Genomic DNA, 21546 nt, shown 5'->3' with positions numbered 1-21546 from the left:
TAAAGAAGTAACTGCTAAACAAAGTAACTAGAAATTACAGAAGTCCACATCATTTTTTGCAGCATTAATGACAAAAGTGATGTGGAAAAGGCTAAATGCATTAATTTGAGAATCACAACTTTTTACTTTATGCAAATCAATTAAACTGTTAAGTGTACCTTTCCAGAAAAGATAAAAATCACAATAAAAATACAAGTGTATTTGAGCACCACACTTAAGCCTCTTTGGAAATACAACAGAACAACAAAACAACAAAGTCGACAGTGGCTATAATTTATCAAGGCTTTATAATATCAAAGACCATAAATAAACTTCCAAAATGTTAAGAAATACCCCAATTTTTGAGGTTACGTGGCCACAGTCTAGCTCAACTTTTCTGTTCTGTTAACACCCTGTTCCCTAACAGCCTCTTGTTCAACTAAACCCTGGAAACTTCCCAGATCATTTCTTTAAATTAAAAAAAGGGGAAAGATGTTAGCTTTGCTTTCACCCTCTCTTAGTTGCAGATTCTTGCCACCTTCCTATTTTGGTGGATGAATAATAGTATCACGATGAATCATAGAACAAAAAGTCTGAATGACTTTTCAACATACTGCTAGGGATTATCACCAAGACTAGTGACTAATTTGGTTCTGGGGGGTGTGGGGGGGTGCGCAATGGGGCACAGCTGACAAAATACTTGTAATATATACCTCTTGCAGAAAATCTTCAAGAAGCCGGTTAAATTTATCGGCCAACTCGTCTATCAGTTGACTTCTTGAAATATCTACTCTGTTGAAAATTGTGAACTCTTCATTACAGAGTGCGTGATAAGTTTTAGAACATGCTTCTAAAACATCTGTATCTGTGTGCTTCTCTACAATATTCCGGATCTGTCGTAATAAGGCATCCAAATGCTGCAAAATCAAAGTTTTCTTCATTAAAACTAAGGTATATATGATAGGCATAAAATGACTACACAACTGGGATGAACAGCTTCAAACACAGTAACTTTACAACCAGTAGGACATACTTTAAGTTCTTCTAGTCATAATAAATAAATGCACTGACCCACCCAAACTTATTTCCCCAACTTCAACAGGAATAGTATTACCTATCTCATAGGACCTTGGTGAGATGTTAATACATATAAATACATATGTTCCTGGAACACAGTAAATGTATTTAATGGATATTAGCTGCTTTCATTTTGCAATTGTTATTATCTAGTTACCCACCCCTAATCTCCATAAATGATCAGTGATACAGTCACATAATGGCTAGCAATGATGGTACGGACATGGGCATGAATCAAAGGGAAACCTCATTAGTGCCATTCTCTAATAAATCCACCTTATCTAAAATATGTATGGCATACAAGATACAGGTTTCCTTTTACATTAAAAGTTACAAAAACATATTTCAAAAAATATAAATAAACAATATGATGGGATGAACTAAGTTAACGATTTTTCTTCAAGGTTTTTTATACACAGAAACACCATACCTTTTCTAATCGTCCAGTGGTATATATTTCCAAATCAAAGTATTGTGGCAATTGCAACAAGTTAGTCACCTTTTCAGCATCTACAGAGTACTTTGAAATAAAAAAAAAAATCATGTCAGAAACATCACAATAATGGTAAGTAAATATTATGGTAAGTGCAAAATTCTGTGTGGCACTTCCAAACAAAACTTGTAATTTCTTAGTAACACTCCTGATACTGACACAAACTTACTTTAGCTAATAACTGAGGAAGGGCCACAGCAAAGAGTTCAGTGATTTTTGTCCTGTCATCCAACTGGGTCTTCTTCTCCTTTGCTGTTAGCACCTAAGGTTAACACAACAAAGTTTCTAAGTATTTATTAATAAGCCCACTGACACTGTTAGGTGCTCAACTTTAAGTTAAGATATCCAAAATAAGTAATGATGGATACAAGAATTTCTACTATAAAACTTGAAACCCAAAAGTAACAAAGAGAATAGCTTGCACATTATATTTTTTAAAAATAGCAACACTTTGAATAGGTCTAGAAGCAAAATCAATACCCAATTAGATTAACTAACTCTACCTTTGGATGAAAGGAGAAGCAGTTAGGAAATGTAGTTTAGGAGTTTATATAATAATAGGACTGAGTAGGATTTCAGTCTACTATAAGTTGTGCCATGATCCATGAGTTATGAAATCAACATAAGTAATGACCAGCAATTAGAAAAACAAGAAAAAAACACGAAAAGAAAACAAAGGAAAATAGAATGCATCACCTAAGTTGCAGTATTGTTTGATGAAATTCTGTTTCAGTTATACACAAACACATATATATAGATGTGTACGAGGTCACAATATAAAAATGTATTTTTGTGCTTCACAAAGTTTGAAAGCCTGTGCAACTCTGGTCTACAATACAAATATATGTGAACTTTGAAATAATGCATTAAAATCATATCCCAGGAAACAGGAATTTCCCCCATATTAATGAATGATTATCCTGTCTTTATTTCTAACTTTTATTAAAAGAAAGCAAATCTATAAATAAACCAAAACAGACAAATACACCATTCTAAAATGTTGCACAACATGCGGTCTTAAAGGCAGGGACTGTCAATCACTGTATCTCCTGTAGTTACTGTCAACCACTGCATCTCCTGTAGTTAACTCACAAAGTATCTTATGGAAGGAACGTGGATTTCGCAAATTGCTAATGCTTTAAAATTTACTTCTAACACATATTTATAAGCAAAGATCGCCTGAAAAATAAAATTTAAGATTCAAAAATTTGATTATATGGTTACAAAATAAGAACTTTAAAAAAGATATTGAAAAAGAGACATATAATTTAGAATACTGAAAATATGTTGGCATACCCTTTTTCCTGTCCCTCTCCCCACAGGAGGATGACATTCAGCAGCTTGTCTAATGGTACAAAGCATTATTTCAATCAGAGCACTCTCTTGTCTGTCCGTTAGCGCTGAAAGAAAAAAATCAGAAAGTTAACCTATTTCTTTTCTTTATATGCCATTTATAATATTACATAACAGTTCCTTCTGCCTGTGACAGAATCTGACCTAATGTACTAAAGAAAATCCCATTACTCTATCACAAAAAGGTTCAGAACAAGTTAAACCCTCCTAAGCATTACAAATCTGTAAAACACTGCTCCACAATTTGAGAAATGAAAATATGAACAGATACAAAAAGATAAAATATAATAAAACAAAATAAAGAATATTGACAGCAATTATATCCTTCTACATAGCATAATATTCATGTGTATGAAAACAAAATTATTCAAAGACTTTGAATCATTATTTTAATGCTAAAAGATAAAGAAATGGAATAAGTAAACTCTATTTTCAAAATTATCTAGACAACAAAAATACCATAATTAAACATCCTTACCTTCCTCTCCACTAAGTGGCTCCTCCAGCAACAAGCTATTCATACATTCCCAGTCTTTCAGCAGCTCAGTAGCACAGTCCCACATGCTATCCACAAGGTACGCTGCGTGCTCATGTAACTAAAATTTAAGAAGAGCAATGAGCTCTTAGACGAATATCATACTAGCCTTAATCAAAAGAATGGAAGCTTTGTTGGCACCATGTGCAAACTCAAACAATTTGTTTTTTGAGGTCAAATGGAAGAAAGGACAGAGAAGAACTGCCTTAGCTTGCTATCTATAAGTAAACCCTGCTAGGTAGTAACATTTCTCACAATAATCATTAAATCATTCACATGAAAATTATTTTTGAAGAGACTATATGCATGCATATTTAGTACCTGACTCAATACAGTCATTCTTCTATATCTAAGGAGGATTGGTTCCAGGACCCCCTGTCAGATTTTCCGAGGATGCTCAAGTTCCTTATATAAAATGGTGTAATCTGCACATAACCTATGCTCATCCTTCCATATACTTTAAATCATCTCTAGATTACTTATAGTACCCCAATACAATGTAAATACTATGTAAATAGTTGCCAGTATATGGCAAATTCAACTTTTGCTTCTTCGAACTTTCCGGAATTTTTCAAAAAATATTTTCAATCCACTATTGGTTGAATCCCCTGTTGGCTGAATCCACAGATGCAGAACCCACAGATATGGGGGGCCAACTGTATTACACGGGTGAACTACTCTCAGTTATAAAATATACTACAAATTTATTGTAACTTAATGGGAGTTGTAACGATTACTTAAAATACAAAATACATGATTACTTATCAATTCAATATATAACTAAATCATTTCTCTTCATTCTGTGAAGCTTAAAATGGCCCTAGAGCTTCCCAACTCATTTTAGGGGACAAGCATTACCATGATACCGAAACCCATCAAAGACGTTACAATTAAATATATATACATACCAACACCCTGCATGAACATGGAGGGAATGTTCTCAAAAAATTTGTAAACTAAAACCAGCAATATATAAAAAGGATAACAGATCATGACCAAGTAGGGGTTTATCCTAGGAATGCAAGGTTGATTCAACATTCAAAACAACAATCAACATAATTTATCATATTAATGTAATGAAAGATAAAATAATCATCTCAAGGGATGAAGAAAAAAGCATTGGACAGAATTCAACATCCATTCATGATAAAATGTCTCAGCACCCACACACCTATGGATAATTTATCTTTGACAAAGGAGACAAGAATATACAATGGAGAAGAGGCAGTCTCTTCAGCAAGTGGTGCTGGGAAAGCTGGACAGCCACATGTAAATCAATGAAGCTAGAACACACCCTCACACCATACACAAAAATAAACTCAAAATGGCTTAAAGACTTAAATATAAGACAAGACATCATAAAACTCCTAGAAGAGAAAGACAGGCAAAACATTCTGACATAAATCGCACCAATGTTTTCTTAGGTCAGCCTCCTAAGGCAACAGGAATAAAAGTAAAAATAAACAATGGGACCTAATCAAACTTATAAGCTTTTGCAAGCAAAGGAACCCATAAACAAAACAAAAAGACATCCTACAGACTGGGAGAAAATATTTGCAAATGATGTGACTGAAAAGGGCTTAATTTCCAAAATATACATAACAGTTCATACAACTCAATATCAAACAAACAACCCAATCAAAAAATGGGTGGAAGACCTAAATAGACATTTCTCCAAAGAAGACATACAGATGGCCAATAGGCACATGAAAAGATGCTCATTGGGCTTCCCTGGTGGCGCAGTGGTTGAGGTCTGCCTGTCGATGCAGGGGACATGGGTTCGTGCCCCGGTCCGGGAAGATCCCACATGCCGCGGAGTGGCTGGGCCCGTGAGCCATGGCCGCTGAGCCTGCGCATCCAGAGCCTGTGCTCCGCAACGGGTTATTAGAGAAATGCAAATCAAAACTACAATGAGGTATCCCCTCACATCAGTAAGAATGGCCATCATTAAAAAGTCTACAAATAATAAATGCTGGAGAGGGTGGGGAAAACAGGGATCCCACTTAACACTGTTGGTGGGAATGTAAACTGATGCAGCCACTCAAAAGACTAAAAATAGAGTTGCCATAAGATCCAGCAATTCCACTCCTGGGCATATACCCAGACAAAGCTATAATTTGAAAAGATACATGCACCCCTATGTTCATAGCAGCACTATTTACAATAGCAAAGACATAGAAACAACCTAAATGTCCATTGACAGATGAATGGATAAAGAAGATGTGGTATTGAGAGATGAATAGATAAAGATGTGGCACATATATACAATGGAATATTACTCAGACATAAAAAGAAACGAAATTGAGTTATCTGTAGTGAGGTGGATGGACCTAGAGTCTGTCATACAGAGTGAAGTAAGTCAGAAAGAGAAAAACAAATACCGTATGCTAACACATATACACAGAATCTAAACAAAACAAAACAAAACAAAAAAACGTCATGAAGAACCTAGGGGCAGGATGGGAATAAAGACGCAGACCTACTAGAGAATGGACTTGAGGACACGAGGAGGGTTAAGGGTAAGCTGGTACAAAGTGAGAGAGTGGCATGGACATATATGCACTACCAAATGTAAAACCGATAGCTAGTGGGAAGCAGCCGCACAGCACAGGGAGATCAGCTCGGTGCTTTGTGACCACGTAGAGGGGGTGGGATAGGGAGGGTGGGAGGGAGGGAGACGCAAGAGGGAAGAGATATGGGGATACATGTAGAGCTGATTCACTTTGTTATAAAGCAGAAACTAACACACTATTGTAAAGCAATTATACTCCAATAAAGATGCTAAAAAAAAAGACTCCATGCTTCCACTGCAGCGGGCATGGGTTCGATCCCTGGTCAGGAAACTAAGATCCTGCATGCCCTGCGGGGCGCCCCCCCCCTCAAAAAAGAAAGAAAGATATGTGTGTGTTTGTGTGTGTATATACACATACACATACATACAATGGAATATTACTCAGTCACAAAAAAGAATGAAATAATGCCATTTGCAGCAACATGGATGGACCTAGAGATTATCATACTAAGCGAAGTCAAGTCAGAAAGAGAAAGACAAATACCATATGATATCACTTATATGTGGAATCTAAAATATGACACAAATGAACATATCTATGAAACAAAAACAGACTTACAGATATAGAGAACAGGCTTGTGGTTACCAAGGGGGTGGAGACGTGGGGGAGGGAAGGACTGGGAGTCTGGGATATTAGCAGGTGCAAACTATTATGTATAAAATGGATAAACAACAAGGTCCTAGTACAGCAAGGGAACTATATTCAGTATCCTGTGATAAACCATAACAAAAAATATGAAAAAGAATATACATATGTATAACTGAGTCCCTTTGCTGCAGAGCAGAAATTAAACACAACACTGTAAATCAACTATATTTCAATAAAATTAAAAAAAACTTCTCAGCAAAAAAAGGTATAGGAGGAAACATCCTCAATATAATAAATAGCTACGCAACACCTATAACTAAAAACGTAATTAATGTTGAAATATTGGATGCTTTTCCCCTAAGATCAGGAACAATCCAAAGCTATCCACTCTCACCACTTCTATTCAACATTCTACTGGATGCCCTAGCCAGTACAATAAGGCTGGGGAAAAAAATGGCATAAATGTAGGAAAGGAAGAAGTAAAATCATCATTATTTGCAAATGACTTGATTGTATATTATAGAAAATACTAAGAATTTTATTAAAAACTTACTTTAAAAAGTGAATTTAGCAAAACTGCAGATAAGAGGTCAATATGCAAAAACCAACTGTATTTCTATATATAGAAACAATTAGAAAATCTAATTAAAAGGCCCTAACACTGATTAAATAATACACATATACTAAAAATGTATGTTGGGCCCTCTCAAATTCTGGTGAACAGGTAGGTTTTCAACCTAAGGGAGACCTAAAAGAGCTGATGTTAAATGTAAATCTGTATCTGCAACAACAATAATAATCACAGGTACCAAATATTGAGAACTAACAAAATGCTAGGTCTGTGCTAAGAGTTTTACATGGATTATCTCAGCGTTATCTAAGAAATTATTATCCACATTTTTACAAGGAAAATGGGCTTAGAAAGATTAAGTAACTGAATCAAGGTTATACAAATAATAAGTAGGGAAGCCCAATCGGTAATCAGGTCTTTCTGGTTCCAAAATTCATGCTCTTAGCACTACATATAAATATACTATTTGAGTATCTTACTAACACAGAAAAAATTTTTTTTTGGTGTGGAATTGGTAGAACTCTATTTTATCCAACACTCACTGTGATATTTGGAAGATTTTAAGATTTACATCATTTGAACCCCACCTCCAAATTGTTTTGAACGTAAGTACTAACATGAACGTCAACTAACCTCACTTTCCAGAAAGAAAAAAACCAATGTCTTAACAAGGTTGGCATTTGGACCTTGTCGTCCCCTTCTTTTCATCATTCCATCCTCCTCTGGATCTCGACGACTGAAGAGCCTATGATAATATATGCAAAATACTTACTTTTAAAACAAAAATTTCCTAATTTAAAAAAAACTGTCTGAATTCCATATTTAAGCATTTAACAAAGGGGTACATGGGAGGTGGGTAGGTACAGTATTTTCCAACTTTATACTAAGTAATTGCTATAAACCTTTTTCATTTCACACTTGGTGGTACTTCTAAATCCTTTTAAATTAACTTCTCAAGTTAGTTGCATTGTGAATTACTTCTTTTTAAAACCCTTACTGCATTTTAAGCAAGCATTTCTTTTTATAAAAGTATCACAATGACTAACCTATACCATTTATGCACATAAATCTATGATAAACATTCTTCTCTTTAAAAATGACATGTCTTTTCCTTCTATCCTGCTTGCACAATTTATCCCAAAGTCTGAACTTAGTGGCCTCTTTCTACGGGTATCATGATCATTCTTTCTTATAAACAACAAAAGTTATCACTGGATAACAATGAATAGAAAACTGTAGTGTAAATGTTTTACATCATGTACTCTTTCTAATAAATGCTTCACCCCAAATGAGCATTTTAATAAAATCTTTAAGATTTTACAATCTAAAATCTTACAATTTAGTCCAAGTGGTTCAAATTGTTCTCTTTAAAAGCCATTACATAACATTTACTAAATATTTTCGGTGATTAGATATTCACACTATCTATACTACCTAATCTGAGGTGTTAAACAGCAACATAAAAGAAAAGAGACTAAAGGATTCCTGTGGTTCTTATATCAAACCGTTATCAAAGTACTCGAAGTAAAACCTTTTATTATTTTCAAAAATATTTTTTTGTAACGCAAAAATAGGCTTAAGACCGGTACTGAATAATTTTTAATAAGTTATATTTATATATATTTTAATATGAATGATAACACAATAAATTACTTCCATTAAAGTATACTTTAGACAAATGAACAACAGAAATACAGATTTACTTTTTGTAGAGAAATTCTCCAGCTGCTACTGCTACTGGCCGATGAGCTGAATAAACCAGATGATAGACATTTTCACAATCTTCTGCAGTAAGAACTTCTTCACTACTCCTAAGAAGAAATAAGCAATAGCAGTTTTCAAAGTAATGTTGTAATTTTAAGCATACTGATTACAAAAATTCATATTCACACATTAAAAAATAGTACACTTCCACTTTTAAACTTGTGTTTAAAAAAAAAAACCTTCATTAAGAACTTCTGTTGAAAGAAGAAATCAACCTTATTTCATTATTGTCTATCAGTAAAAGCATCCCCTGACAAAACAGCTGAGTATTTTGTTAACATCTAAGATCAATGGGAGGTAAAATTAGAGTGAATACCGAGTATAATGAAACATATACTAAGAGAAATAACAATGTGACAAATATGCTAAAGGGAAATGAAGACAAAATAATATAAACTAACGTAGGAAAAAAAGTGGTGGAATGCTAAGAGCTTAGAGTTAATAATCACAAAGAACATTTTGCATGTATTTCATAGTAATATTAGGCAAGAGACAATATTGCAACATTAAAATATACTAACACCCCAGTTATCTCACAATGAAGAATAACACTTCATTCACCATGTATTAAACACCATATAAGGCAATGCAAAAGCATTTTAGCAAATAATTAAAATTTAAGTGCCAAAGACCTTTACAATGTATCATTAAAAAAATCTTACTAAAATGCAGTGCTCATTTTACTGACCTTATTTTAAAAGAACAAAATAAACCTAACAAAATCTTGGTAAATCAAAGGCATTATTAGGCCCATCAACCACAATACCCCAGGGTAAACCTTGTTGGGTGCTTCCATAGTGGGACTCTGCATTCGAAGTCCTGACCTCTGGCACCTCTTTCCCTCCTAATATGCTTTTAGTCTACTGTGAGATAAACAATCTAGGTTTTTACCATTATATGTAAATTAGGAATCATAGGACCACCATCAGAGAAAAAAGCCTAAGGATAGTAGATGGTTAGTTCAGGAGCTCAGATCCTTTTTGGTTTTCTGCTGTGCACAAGGTTTCCAGAAGTCTGATGTCTAAGGAAGTATTACTTCTTTTTGAGAAAAATGAAACCAAAATGTTAAAAGTTTGAAAAGCACTTTAATTTAAATTAACTCGATGTGTAATACTGGATCATTTTTGGAAAAACCACTTGTGCCATCTTATAATAAAATATATACATATACATATATATTGAATCAAATCAGTGAAACTATAGTAAATGTGTAGTAGTTCACTCATTTTAACCAATAAGGAATGTTCCTGACAAGTTTCAGTTATTAGGTATATACATGGCTGAATCAACAAAAATGGCCATTACCCTTCATTAAAATACCAGAAACAACAAAAAAAGATGTCCACAGGGTATTACGGAGGAAAAGGGGAGAAGCTGTAGAATTATAAGTAGGATACTATTATTTTCTTATTTACTTCAGGATTCTTTCAATATTTTTATAACGTGCATATAATAATTTATAATTTTTAAATCTAATTAAAAATTAAAGAAAAATGCAATTGTTAAGACTGCTCAAAATCCCCCCAGTTAAGGGAATTCTCAGAAAATGTCAGTGTATCTAGAGCTGCCTTCTTTTTTTCTGATTTTTTTAAATTTAATTTTTATTGTATATTGGAGTACAGTAGATTTACTATGTTGTGTTAGTTTCAGGTGTACAGCAAAGCGATTTTGTTATACATATATCTATTCTTTTTCAGATTCTTTTCCCATATAGGTTGTTACAGAGTAGTGAGCAAAGTTCCCTGTGCTATACAGTATGTACTTGTTGATTATCTATTTTATATATAGTAGTGTGTATATATTAATCCCAACCACCTAATTTAAATTTTGAGGTAGAGCTGCCTTCTTTTTAATGACTGCAATGTAGTCCATTTCATATAAATGGCGTTAATAACCATGCTCCTCACACAGGACTGCTGCATTAAATGAGATAACCCCTATGAGGTGCTTCTATTAGTTATTATATATAAATTTAATTCTTCCTCTATTAATAATCATCTAGAATATTTCCAAAATTCTATTACAAATAGTACTATGTTAGAGAATGTAAGCATTTTATATTTTGAATAGATACTGCCAAGCTTTGCTCCAAAGAGGTTATACCAATTCATAGTCCCATCAATAATGTATAAGGGTCTGTTTTTGCATAGCCTTACCAACGTAGTGTATTACCAAACACATTTTGTATCTTTGTCAAGCAATAGGTAAAAGATGGTCTCATTTTAATATACATATCTCTAAGTATGGCTAAACAACTTTTCATATGTTTAAATTTTTATTTTCTTTTCTGTCTATGATGTGGTTCCTAACTTTTGACTCTTTTCCTATTGGGTTTCTGTTCTTTTTATTGATTTATTGAAAGTGACTCCTATGATGCAAATATTTGCCCAGTCTGTCATTTGTTTTCTGAGTTTGTTTATATTTTATGTCATATACACATTTCTAGTTTTTTTCTTCTAGTTTTTCATGTAGTTAAAATTCAGTATTTTTTTTAATGTCTAGGTTTTAGGTCATGCTCAGAAAGACATTGCTGAGTTTACATATAAAATATAAATGTTTAATCGTCCCCTAAGTTTTCATCTAGCACTTTAATGGTCTCATTTATCTACATTTAAACATTTCATCCACCTGGAAATCATTTCTATATAAGGTCAAAATATGAATCCAATTTAATTTCCCCCCAAATAGAACCTAAGTGTCACAAAACCATTTATTTTCTGATAGGAAACGACCCTTACCCTACACTAGGTTCCTGGATGCATTTAAGTTTGTCTCTATTCTTTATTCTGTGCCATTGATTTGTCTATTCACATACTAGTGCCAAAATTTAAAAGTTACTATGGTAGGGGTAGGGAGGGATAAATTAGGAGTTTGGGATTAACATATACACACTGCTATGTATAAAATAGATAACCAGCAAGGACCTACTATGTATATGTATAACCGAAACACTGTGCTGTACATCTGAAATTAACACAACACTGTAAATCAACTATACTTCAATTTTTTAAATTAATAATAATAAAAGTTACTGTGGTTTTACAATATAGTGACTTAAAATCATACCGGGTAGTCGTCTCTCATTAGTTTTTAATCAGAATTTTGCTGGCTACTCTTACATGATGACTTTCCCATACATATGAGTATCAGAATTAGCATGCTATGATTTTTTTTTGAAAAGGCCCTTTTGCAATTATTTGGATCATGTTAACAACCTAAATGTCCATTAATAGATGAATGAATAAATAAAATGTGTTATACATACAACGGAATATACTGAGTCTCAAAAAGGAATAAAATTCCGATACATAACCTAACATGGATGAACTCTGAAGACATTATGCTAAGTGAAATAAGCCTGCTACAAAAGGGCAAATATTGTATAATTCCACTTATATGAGGTACCTAAAATAATCAAATTCAGAGATAAAGAGTAGACAATATGACTTAAAATCACACTTGGCAGTCGTCTACAGAGTATCAGTATGGGAAGATAAAAAAGGTTCTGGAGATGGATAATGGTGATGGCTGCACAACAATATGAATGTACTTAATTCCACTGATCTGTACTCTTAAATATGTTTAAATGGTAAATCTTGTATATATCACCACACCTTTTTAAAAAGAAAAAAGTTAATTCCATCACTTTTACATTTTAACATAATAGAATACGTTTTAAATTCAGATTGTTTACAGATAAGTTTCAGTAAATACTAATTTCTGAAAGTGTGACAAGGGACTTCCCTGGTGGTCCAGTGGTAAAGAATCTGCCTTACAATGCAGGGGACACAGGTTTGCTCCCTGCTCAGGGAACTAAGATCCCACATGCCAAGGGGCAACGAGCACGCCACAACTACTGAGCTCTCACACCTCAACTAGAGCCCGCATGCCGCAAACTACAGAACCCATGCACTCTGGAACCCGTGCGCCACACCTACAGAGCCCACGCACCCTGGAGCCTGCGCGCCACAACTAGAGAGAGAAAACCCGCACGCCACAATTAAAGAGAAGCCCACGCACTGAAACGAAAGATCCCAAATGCCTCAACAAAGATCCTGCATGCTGCAACTAAGACCCAACACAGCCAAAAATAAATAAGATAAATAAATAATAAATAAAATCTTAAAAAAATAATAGTGACAAAATATGATAGGCATATTTAACACATTCAAGTGTTTAACTTTATTTCAAGAGCATCTAGAGACAGTAAAATTGAAAGGAAACTAGTCAAGAGAATGAGAACTCATGAATTCCTAGCTCAGAATTTTCTAGTCCAATGGTTCTCTCTTCCTGTTTTCTCAACTTTGCATGAAAAAATTAAACTTCTTGCTGTAAAACCCCAAGTTATTAAAGTTTAGATCTAAATAAATTTAAACCAAGTATTCTAATGTATTATTTAGATAACTAGACATTAGCGATATGCAATAAATACATACTTACTGTTGGACTTCCCTGGTGGTCCAGCGGTTAAGACTCTGCACTCCCAATGCAGGGAGCCCGGGTTCGATCCCTGGTCAGGGAACTAGATGCTACATGCATGTTACAACTAAGAGCCTGCATGCCACAACTAAAAGATCCCACATGCCGCAACTAAGACCCAGGGCAGCCAAATAAATAAATAAATATTTTTTAAAAAACATACTTACTGTAAAACAAGAGTGAGTAACTTTATTGCTTGTACTGCAACATCATATTCTTTGTCAAGGGTCATAGACACAATTCTATCCTAAGGACAAAAATAATTAAAATATTCTTAAAGGGAAAGCCAGAAAAAATACTTTCAAATAACAGGTAATTTTTAAATACTTAGAGTAATACTAACCTTGAACCGACTGGTAAATAGCTCCAGTTTGGAATTAAGCTCTTTGTTATAATAAAGCCCTTGTAGAGCAGTGAGACATTTGAGTCTTACCTCACCTTGCTGAATGAAACAAGAGGAGAAAATGCATTAAAACTCTGCATATTTTCAACCTGAACATTCAAGATACTTACAATATTTTCTACTTTAAATATGTTCTATACAATAGCATTTCTTCGGAAACTCTCATCTTTGATAATGCAAAAATAGGAATCAATACATAAACACTTAAAACTAAATACCTTTGGGGTTACTACTGCTGTGGGTCAAATGAAAATTTTTTCAAAGCAATACTATTGTGAAAGACGATAGTAGCATATTTCACAGTAAGTTTTCCTTTACAGAAATTAATATTTGTAAGGAATATATACAAAGAACTTCAAGGCTTGTGAAGAGGCAGACTAAGAGAAAGGTAGATTAATTAAAAAAAAATAAAAAAGGTCAGAAGCCAAGTTGTAACTTATAATCTGGCTAAGATACATGTTTATCAAGAGAATCAAAATTAAAGAAATTTTAAAATGTATAGAGCACTTACATATTAACAGAGTAAGAATTCTTCTTACTGCTCTAAGAAATGTCTCACCACTACCACCATCGCCTACATGATCCAATTGTTTCAGTACAAAAATTGTTTCAAGATTGAAGGCTAAATCAGTCACCAAGATTCAAAAAACTAGGGGACTTTATGTGATAGAGACCGTATTTTCATGGAGCAGACAGAAAAGAATAAAGGAGAGAGGCCTATAGGAATGTGCTCCCAGTTTTACCTATATGCAGATAAGTCACTATGAATGAGAGCAGCAGATAGCTATGCCTATGTGTAAAAAGAAAAGCAGTCTATAAGGCATATCTTACCTTATCATGCATAGTCCAACCAACATATTTTAAATAACTGTCATTAAGAAAGGCATCACTATACATTTTCATCCAAATGCCAATTTCTTCAATGCAAATAGCTCGGATTTCAGCTATTGCATCCCTGCATGGAGGAAGGAAAATTATGCATATTAGTGCCAGTATACCACAGGACTTGTGGTTTATTTAAGCAGCACCAAATACTCCATACCTACTATGAATATACCACTACCTTAAGTATTACTGGGGATTTAAATGTAGAATTGAAGCATGGCCCCCGAATGCCAAGAGCTTACAGTCTAGTTGTCAAAGCATAATTATCACCATATAAATATTTAAAGTTAAATAAACCTACAAACAGAATCCAATCCCCACCTTTTATATACCATGCCATACCCCAGCCTTTGTTCACACCTCCTGGGCATGGTGTGTTCAGACAGCAGGAACACTAGTCTGGTTAGATAATATTTTCCAGGTGAGAATCAGTTACACCTAATATTGAGGCCAAGCTCAATTTGGATTTGAATGTCAGACTAAATTATTTTGAATTCATCCTGTAGGTAATGGTAAGTCATTCAAGGCTTTTGAGCAGAAGAATGATGCAACAAAAGAACATTTTAAGACAACTGCAATAATCTCTAGGCATGAGAATGACGAGGGAACAGACCAAGGTAATGGTGACAACAGAAATAAAAAGGTAAGAATAGACAAAGGGATATTACAAAGGAAGTATTAACCTGATTCAATAACTGCCAAGTTAAGGAAATGACGGAGAAGTTAAATAAACATGCCACCAACATTTAAAGAATAGGTTACAGCAGAAATGGTGGTAAGATTACCTATTTCTTTCCTCTACTCATTCAAAATAAGGGAAACATCTCACTTAAATCTATCCAGCTTTTCCCACTAATATTCAAATGGAAGAGGAAAGAGTCAGGAATCAGAACGTACAGTCTCTACTAACATAGTACCTCCAAAATCAATTAAGTATTCTGTACCCTGACTCCTAATAACAGCAGTAGCTTCCATTTTCTGGGCATCTACAAGTCAAGCACAACATTACCCCATTTTCAGATAGAAAACAAAGTTGAGAGCAGTTAAGTAACTTGCATAGAGTGTCTCAATCAGTGGAAGAGCTTAGATTCTAACACTGATCTTACTCTAACACGATTTCCACTAAATTTATATTACCTAAACCTCTAAATATCCAAACTTGAACAGGATAAGAGTTACATTAAAAAAACTGCCCTGACTTACCGGTATCTATGTACAAACACTCCCTTAAATATTGCATTCATCATATTTTCTATTTCATCTTGATTTTCTTGAAGCTGAAAAGAACACATCATTTCTTTTCAATTGTAATGGAAGAGAACCAAAAGGATATCTAAAAGTTGTTACAAACACAAATGCAGGTTTCTCCGGTGTTTTGGTTATTACACCCAATTCCTTTTTTTTTAACATCTTTATTGGAGTATAATTATGCTTTACAGTGGTGTGTCAGTTTCTGCTTTACAACAAAAATATGGAACACTTCACGAATTTGCGTGTCATCCTTGCGCAGGGGCCACGCTAATCTTCTCATTCCAACTTTAGTATATGTGCTGCCGAAGCGAGCACCCAATTCTTAATTCCACTAAACGAAAAGTGTCCACATACAAAAATTAACATCTGTTGTCTATTAGGTAGCCACAGTCCCTTAATACCTGGAATATTTGTACTTGGTTTTTAATGTTTAGCTGGTAGACTAATTTTTTAAATGGTCACATATTTTCATTGTATAAATGTACATAAAGAAATCTGTTATGTAGTTTATTATAATAATTATATAACATATAATCAAAAGAGCATAACAATGTTTCATTATCTTGGTCTGTAGCATCTGAAAAATAAGTCATGTTAACTAGTGCCTGCTAAAAGAACAAAAACGATTTGAGTAAAATAACTTGGCAAAAAATTTGTCTCCCTGCTAAATATTTTTGAGGGAAACAAGGCTCACTTGAAATAACCAACTAAACATTTCAAATCTGGGTTGACTTATTTACTCCCATATATTTTCAACTCAGAGCTTGAGAGTTAAGAGAAAATTGTTTCAGAGCTTGAGAAGTACAAGGAAAATCTTTCACACGCTAAGTATTAATTAGCTTTTAGATTATATTCTATGTTTCTGTAAAATGTTTTTTTTTCATGAATATAATCTCACATTTCCAAATAATGCTAACAAGGGCATGCACTTGTATTAATTAGCACAGTCAAAGGCACAGGTGGTCTTTCAACATGTTTAAAAACTTAACCCACACTAGAAGTATTAATATCTTATATTTGTACAAGAATTTTAAACTCAAAACCCCTTTTTACCTATATCCACTCATTCTATGTTCAGAATCTTAGAATCAGGCCATAATTTCATGCATTATGTTCATCTAATAAAGCATCCAATGCAATTTATTAACTAAGTTAAGGGGCAAAAAGGTCAATTCTTCATTTCAACTACAGTTGACCCGTGAACAACGCAGGGGCTAGGGACGCTGACCCTCCACACAGTTGAAAATCCAAATAAAACTTATAGTCGGCCCTCCGTATATGCAGTTTCTCTGTATCCACAGTTTCTCCATATACAAGGTTCCACAACCAAAGATTCAACCAACTGTGGATCATGTAAGTACTGTAATATTTACTACTGAAAAAAATCCAAGTATCAATGGATTTGCACAGTTCAAACCTGTATTGTTCAAAGGTCAACCGTACGTGAAAAAGATGAGGAGTTTAGGCATGGTGGAAATGTGGGCAAGATTTTTCTGGCTTCTCTTGAGCAAGGGGCATTTTAAAAAGTTATTGGCTATCTCAGAAATAACCAACTTTTAAATTATAGTTACCACTACCCCCAAAAAAATGTCAAAATCAAGTAAGTAATTTATGGAATACCACGGCAAATATTTTAACTCAACTGCATTACTAATATTTCTGAAACAGCAGACTTTGCCTATTAGAAATAAAAATAAACATCCCCAATATCAGATAGCAAAATATTACATCACCAATGAAGGAGGAATTTAAATCAAAAACACAACATCAAGGGAATTCCCTGGCGGTCCAGTGGTTAGGACTCGGCGCTTTCATTGCCAGGGCCTGGGTTCAATCCCTGGTCAGGGAACTAAGATCCCACAAGCCGCACGGCATGGGGGCAGGGGAGACAACAACAACAACGACCAAAAAACACAACATCGAAAGATTTTATTTATTATTATTTAGCATAAAACTGAAAAAATATATTTTCCTCATTCAAAGTTGAATTTGGTGGTCATTAATGTTAACCAAGTGCCTCTTACACTATAAAAAAACCAAAAACACAGATTATGACAGCATAAATAGCTTATAAGTTATTTTTCAAAGTGACTTTACATAAGTGAAACCTCATTTCATCCTGACAATAAGCTGACGGAGGAAGTTAGGAGAGATATTTTCACAGTAGAGATGAACAACACTAAAGCATTAAGCAGCTTGTCAGACTGGCCCAGGACTCCTTATGTGAAGCCTTGAACTCTTAATCCTAGTCCACATAGAAAGAATATATACACAGAAGGTACTGTTGGCATGAATAATCAACAAAAATAAGTTAGATGTATAAACAACCTGAAACATGTTGTTTAAATTTTTCAAAAAAATTTATCCGATGAACTAGCAAAGTTATATCATAATTAATGGTGACCAAGTTAGTTACAGATTAATAGCTTAAATATTCAGTGCAAAAGTGTACATACCTCTTTCCGCTTCTGTAGCAGGAGTTCTAGCCTCTCATTGGCTCGTTTTCCAATCATTTTATTCCGTTCTGCCTCATATTGTCTTTGTGTATTATCCATATTAATGCTAAGATTTAGTGCCACATTCACCAAAGCTGTCATCAACTTCATAGCTATTTTTAAATGGAAAATGCTGAACTTAGTCTCACAGACACAAAAATTTACAAGTTAAGATCAATTTAAGAGAAATTAAAAACAAGATGGGCTGTTCCACTTCTAACAGAAAAGAAAAATATAGCTGCTACAAATGACAACAACAATAGTAAAACAACAGCTAATGTGTATTGAATACTTACTATATGTCAGTTACCTATGCTAAATACTTTTCATGGATTAACTCCTAATCCTTACAACAGCCCTCCAAGTTAAGTATTATCCTCATTTCATTCATGAAGAACCTGAAGCTCAGGGAGATTAAGAAATCTGCCTCAGACTACACAGTTCATATACATAGTTAAACCAAGATTCAAAACTAGGTAATCTGACTCTAGACTATGCTCAAATCCCACTATACTATGATATATATGTCTCCTACAATGACCTTTTCCAGAGACCACGATTCACCTTCTAAATAAATTTTGATTCATACAGCAGTCATTTAGCTATCCAGTAACCAAAGGGGGAGGGAACTTAAGTGCTTTTTATCAAAGTACAGTGTGTAGAAATGTTGAACAGTTTTATCAGTACTTGATTTCCTTTAATTTTACTCTATTACATATCATCATAAAGACAATGGTGCGATTATGAAGGACAGATCTAGATAAAAAGTCAAAAGTACAAAGAGTAAAATATCACTCAATAAAGTGCTTTTTATCAGAGTTCCTCCAGATCTCTACCTTCTGTTACTGAACTCTTGCTACTAAGACAAGACTCACTGCCTGTGATTTCAAACTTATTAATTGAAATATCTGAACACTTTATGCTTAATATAGCTTAGTCCAGACTATGTCTCACACCTGGTTCACTGCGTGATAGAACACCACAAAACTAAACCTTAATTTGTGGCTATTGGCTCTCTTTAAAAGAGATTTCCAATCTTCTGAGCTATTCCACACCTTCAGCAAACCAGTTTGTCATTCTGATCTAAAATTACCCACCTTACCCCATCATATATGCTTTAATTTACTTTAACTGTTCAAGTTCTTAACATCAAAGCTACCTAAATTCACAGAGCAAGATCACATTCATATTTTGTGACCTCAAATCTAAAAGCAAAACCTACAGGTTGACTGTATGCATTTTATTTTTTTTTAAATGGAGGGCTGAGCAGAAGTACATCTTTAATCATAGCTTTAATTCTCTGGGGAAATACTCTAAAGGAAAAAACATCCCCACACTTAGAGAAAGAAACATTTTTGTAGAAATCAAAATATTCTATCATTAAGGCTTAGAATACTATAGTAACAATTAATGCCTAGTTGATTTATTCAAACTCAAACCAAAAAGCACATATTCAATAATAGTACTTTCAGCACAAAAGAGAAACCAGAACATTTTATCAACATCAACACTAAAAACCACTGTTCTAGAATTAATCATGAGAGCCTTAAAAATGTAACTCATTTCATTAAAATTTAAAGAGCAAAGAATCTGACTCAGCCTAAAGTTACTCAGAAGCGTAAGAAAAATCAACTTTTTGTGGTGTGATTAAATAAGCATCATCCTATAGTGACCATCATACCAGGAGGGACTATGCTAGCAGAGACTATGCATAAAAGTCATTTAGAATTACATATCCAAAATGACTGTTCCCCAAATTTGCTGTCAATACCTTCCTTGATAAAACATATTTCAAGAACCCAACAGATCACTATGCCATAGAAAGGGAGAAGAGGTGGATAGGAAACAAGTAGATTTACCACAAGAAAATTAATTATGCCTTCAGAAAATCAAAACTGAAGATATCACTCCATTCCCAGTAATTCGTGAGGGTTGAAGGAGAGGGGAGAGTGTCCTCTTAGGGGCTACTTAATAAATAAAATTAATTTGTCACCATTATTTCATTTCTTTTAATGAAAATCATTTTCATCTCTAACCTAAGAAAATGCACAGAAAATATTTCTAAATACTGACCTGCCAGGGTGCTTGTGTGTCGAAATGCTCTGACTTGTGAGTCAGACAATCCTGTAAGAAGTGAAATGACTGTATCCATCATGTACTCATCATATATGATACTATATTGACACTGCCGTACTAATACGCCAATGAATTCACAGAAACTGGATTTGAACTTCTTCCACTGAGGACCAGCCATGGTAAGTGGATAATCTCCACTATCCTAAAACAGAAATTTTAAACAGCAATTTCATTTAAAACACATGACTTAATAAACTTTTACTTTTTTTTTTCAAATACCCTAGGCAGAAGCTTGAAAAGACTCCTTTATCGGACCTCCCTGGTGGTGCAGTGGTTAAGAATCCGGCTGCCAATGCAGGGGACACAGGTTCGAGCCCTGGTCCGAGAAGATCTCACATGCCACAGAGCAACTAAGCCCGTGCGCCACAACTACTGAGCCTGTGCTCTGGAGCCCGCAAACCACGACTACTGAGCCCACGTGCCACAACTACTTAAGTCCACACGCCTAGAGCCCATGCTCTGCAACAAGAGAAGCCACCGCAATGAAACCCGCGCACCGCAACGAAGAGTAGCCCCCGCTTGCCGCAACTAGAGAAAGCCCGTGCGCAGCAATGAAGACCCAATGCGGCCGAAAATAAAATATAAATAAATAAACAAATTTTTTTTTAAAGAAAGACTCCTTTATCTCATCTTTCTTCTATAATAAATCCTCAAAGTAGGCAGGAGAATAATATGCAAAGGTAGAGGTACCTTTGAACACATCTCTTTTATTTAAGATCAAAATGGATGGGACTTCTCCAGTAGTCCAGTGGTAAAGAATCCGCCTTACAATATGCAGGGGACACAGGTTCGATCCCTAGACAGGGAACTGGGATACCATATGCCACGGGGCAAACTAAGCCCATGAGCCACAACTACTGAACTCGCGCCTCAACTAGAGAGCCCGCATGCCACAAACTACAGAGCCCACGTACTCTGGAATCCACGCTCCACAACTAAAGAGAAGCCCGTGAGCCGCAAATTA

At 34.5% G+C, this 21546-nt stretch overlaps 1 protein-coding gene and 1 pseudogene across 5 annotated transcripts in view; both read right to left on the bottom strand.

The window, feature by feature from the left end:
- STAG2 (stromal antigen 2) overlaps window positions 1-21546 on the bottom strand; it is a 115869-nt gene that overhangs the window by 35000 nt on the left and 59323 nt on the right. For all 5 annotated transcript variants that reach the window (XM_004284855.4, XM_033414985.2, XM_033414983.2 and 2 more), the window contains exons 7-19: window positions 20520-20724; window positions 18408-18559; window positions 15904-15977; window positions 14647-14770; window positions 13756-13854; window positions 13580-13659; window positions 8873-8980; window positions 7803-7914; window positions 3381-3498; window positions 2846-2949; window positions 1719-1811; window positions 1487-1576; window positions 693-896 (exon numbers count right to left, since the gene is read on the bottom strand). In XM_004284855.4, the coding sequence (XP_004284903.1) occupies window positions 693-896; window positions 1487-1576; window positions 1719-1811; window positions 2846-2949; window positions 3381-3498; window positions 7803-7914; window positions 8873-8980; window positions 13580-13659; window positions 13756-13854; window positions 14647-14770; window positions 15904-15977; window positions 18408-18559; window positions 20520-20724 (1563 nt within the window). The remainder of the gene's footprint in view (window positions 1-692; window positions 897-1486; window positions 1577-1718; window positions 1812-2845; window positions 2950-3380; window positions 3499-7802; window positions 7915-8872; window positions 8981-13579; window positions 13660-13755; window positions 13855-14646; window positions 14771-15903; window positions 15978-18407; window positions 18560-20519; window positions 20725-21546) is intronic.
- On the bottom strand, window positions 16166-16266 carry LOC117198422 (uncharacterized; annotated as a pseudogene).

Source organism: Orcinus orca, chromosome X, assembly GCF_937001465.1.
Source record: "Orcinus orca chromosome X, mOrcOrc1.1, whole genome shotgun sequence".
NCBI lineage: Eukaryota > Metazoa > Chordata > Mammalia > Artiodactyla > Delphinidae > Orcinus > Orcinus orca.
This window is presented reverse-complemented; position numbering and strand designations above follow the sequence as displayed.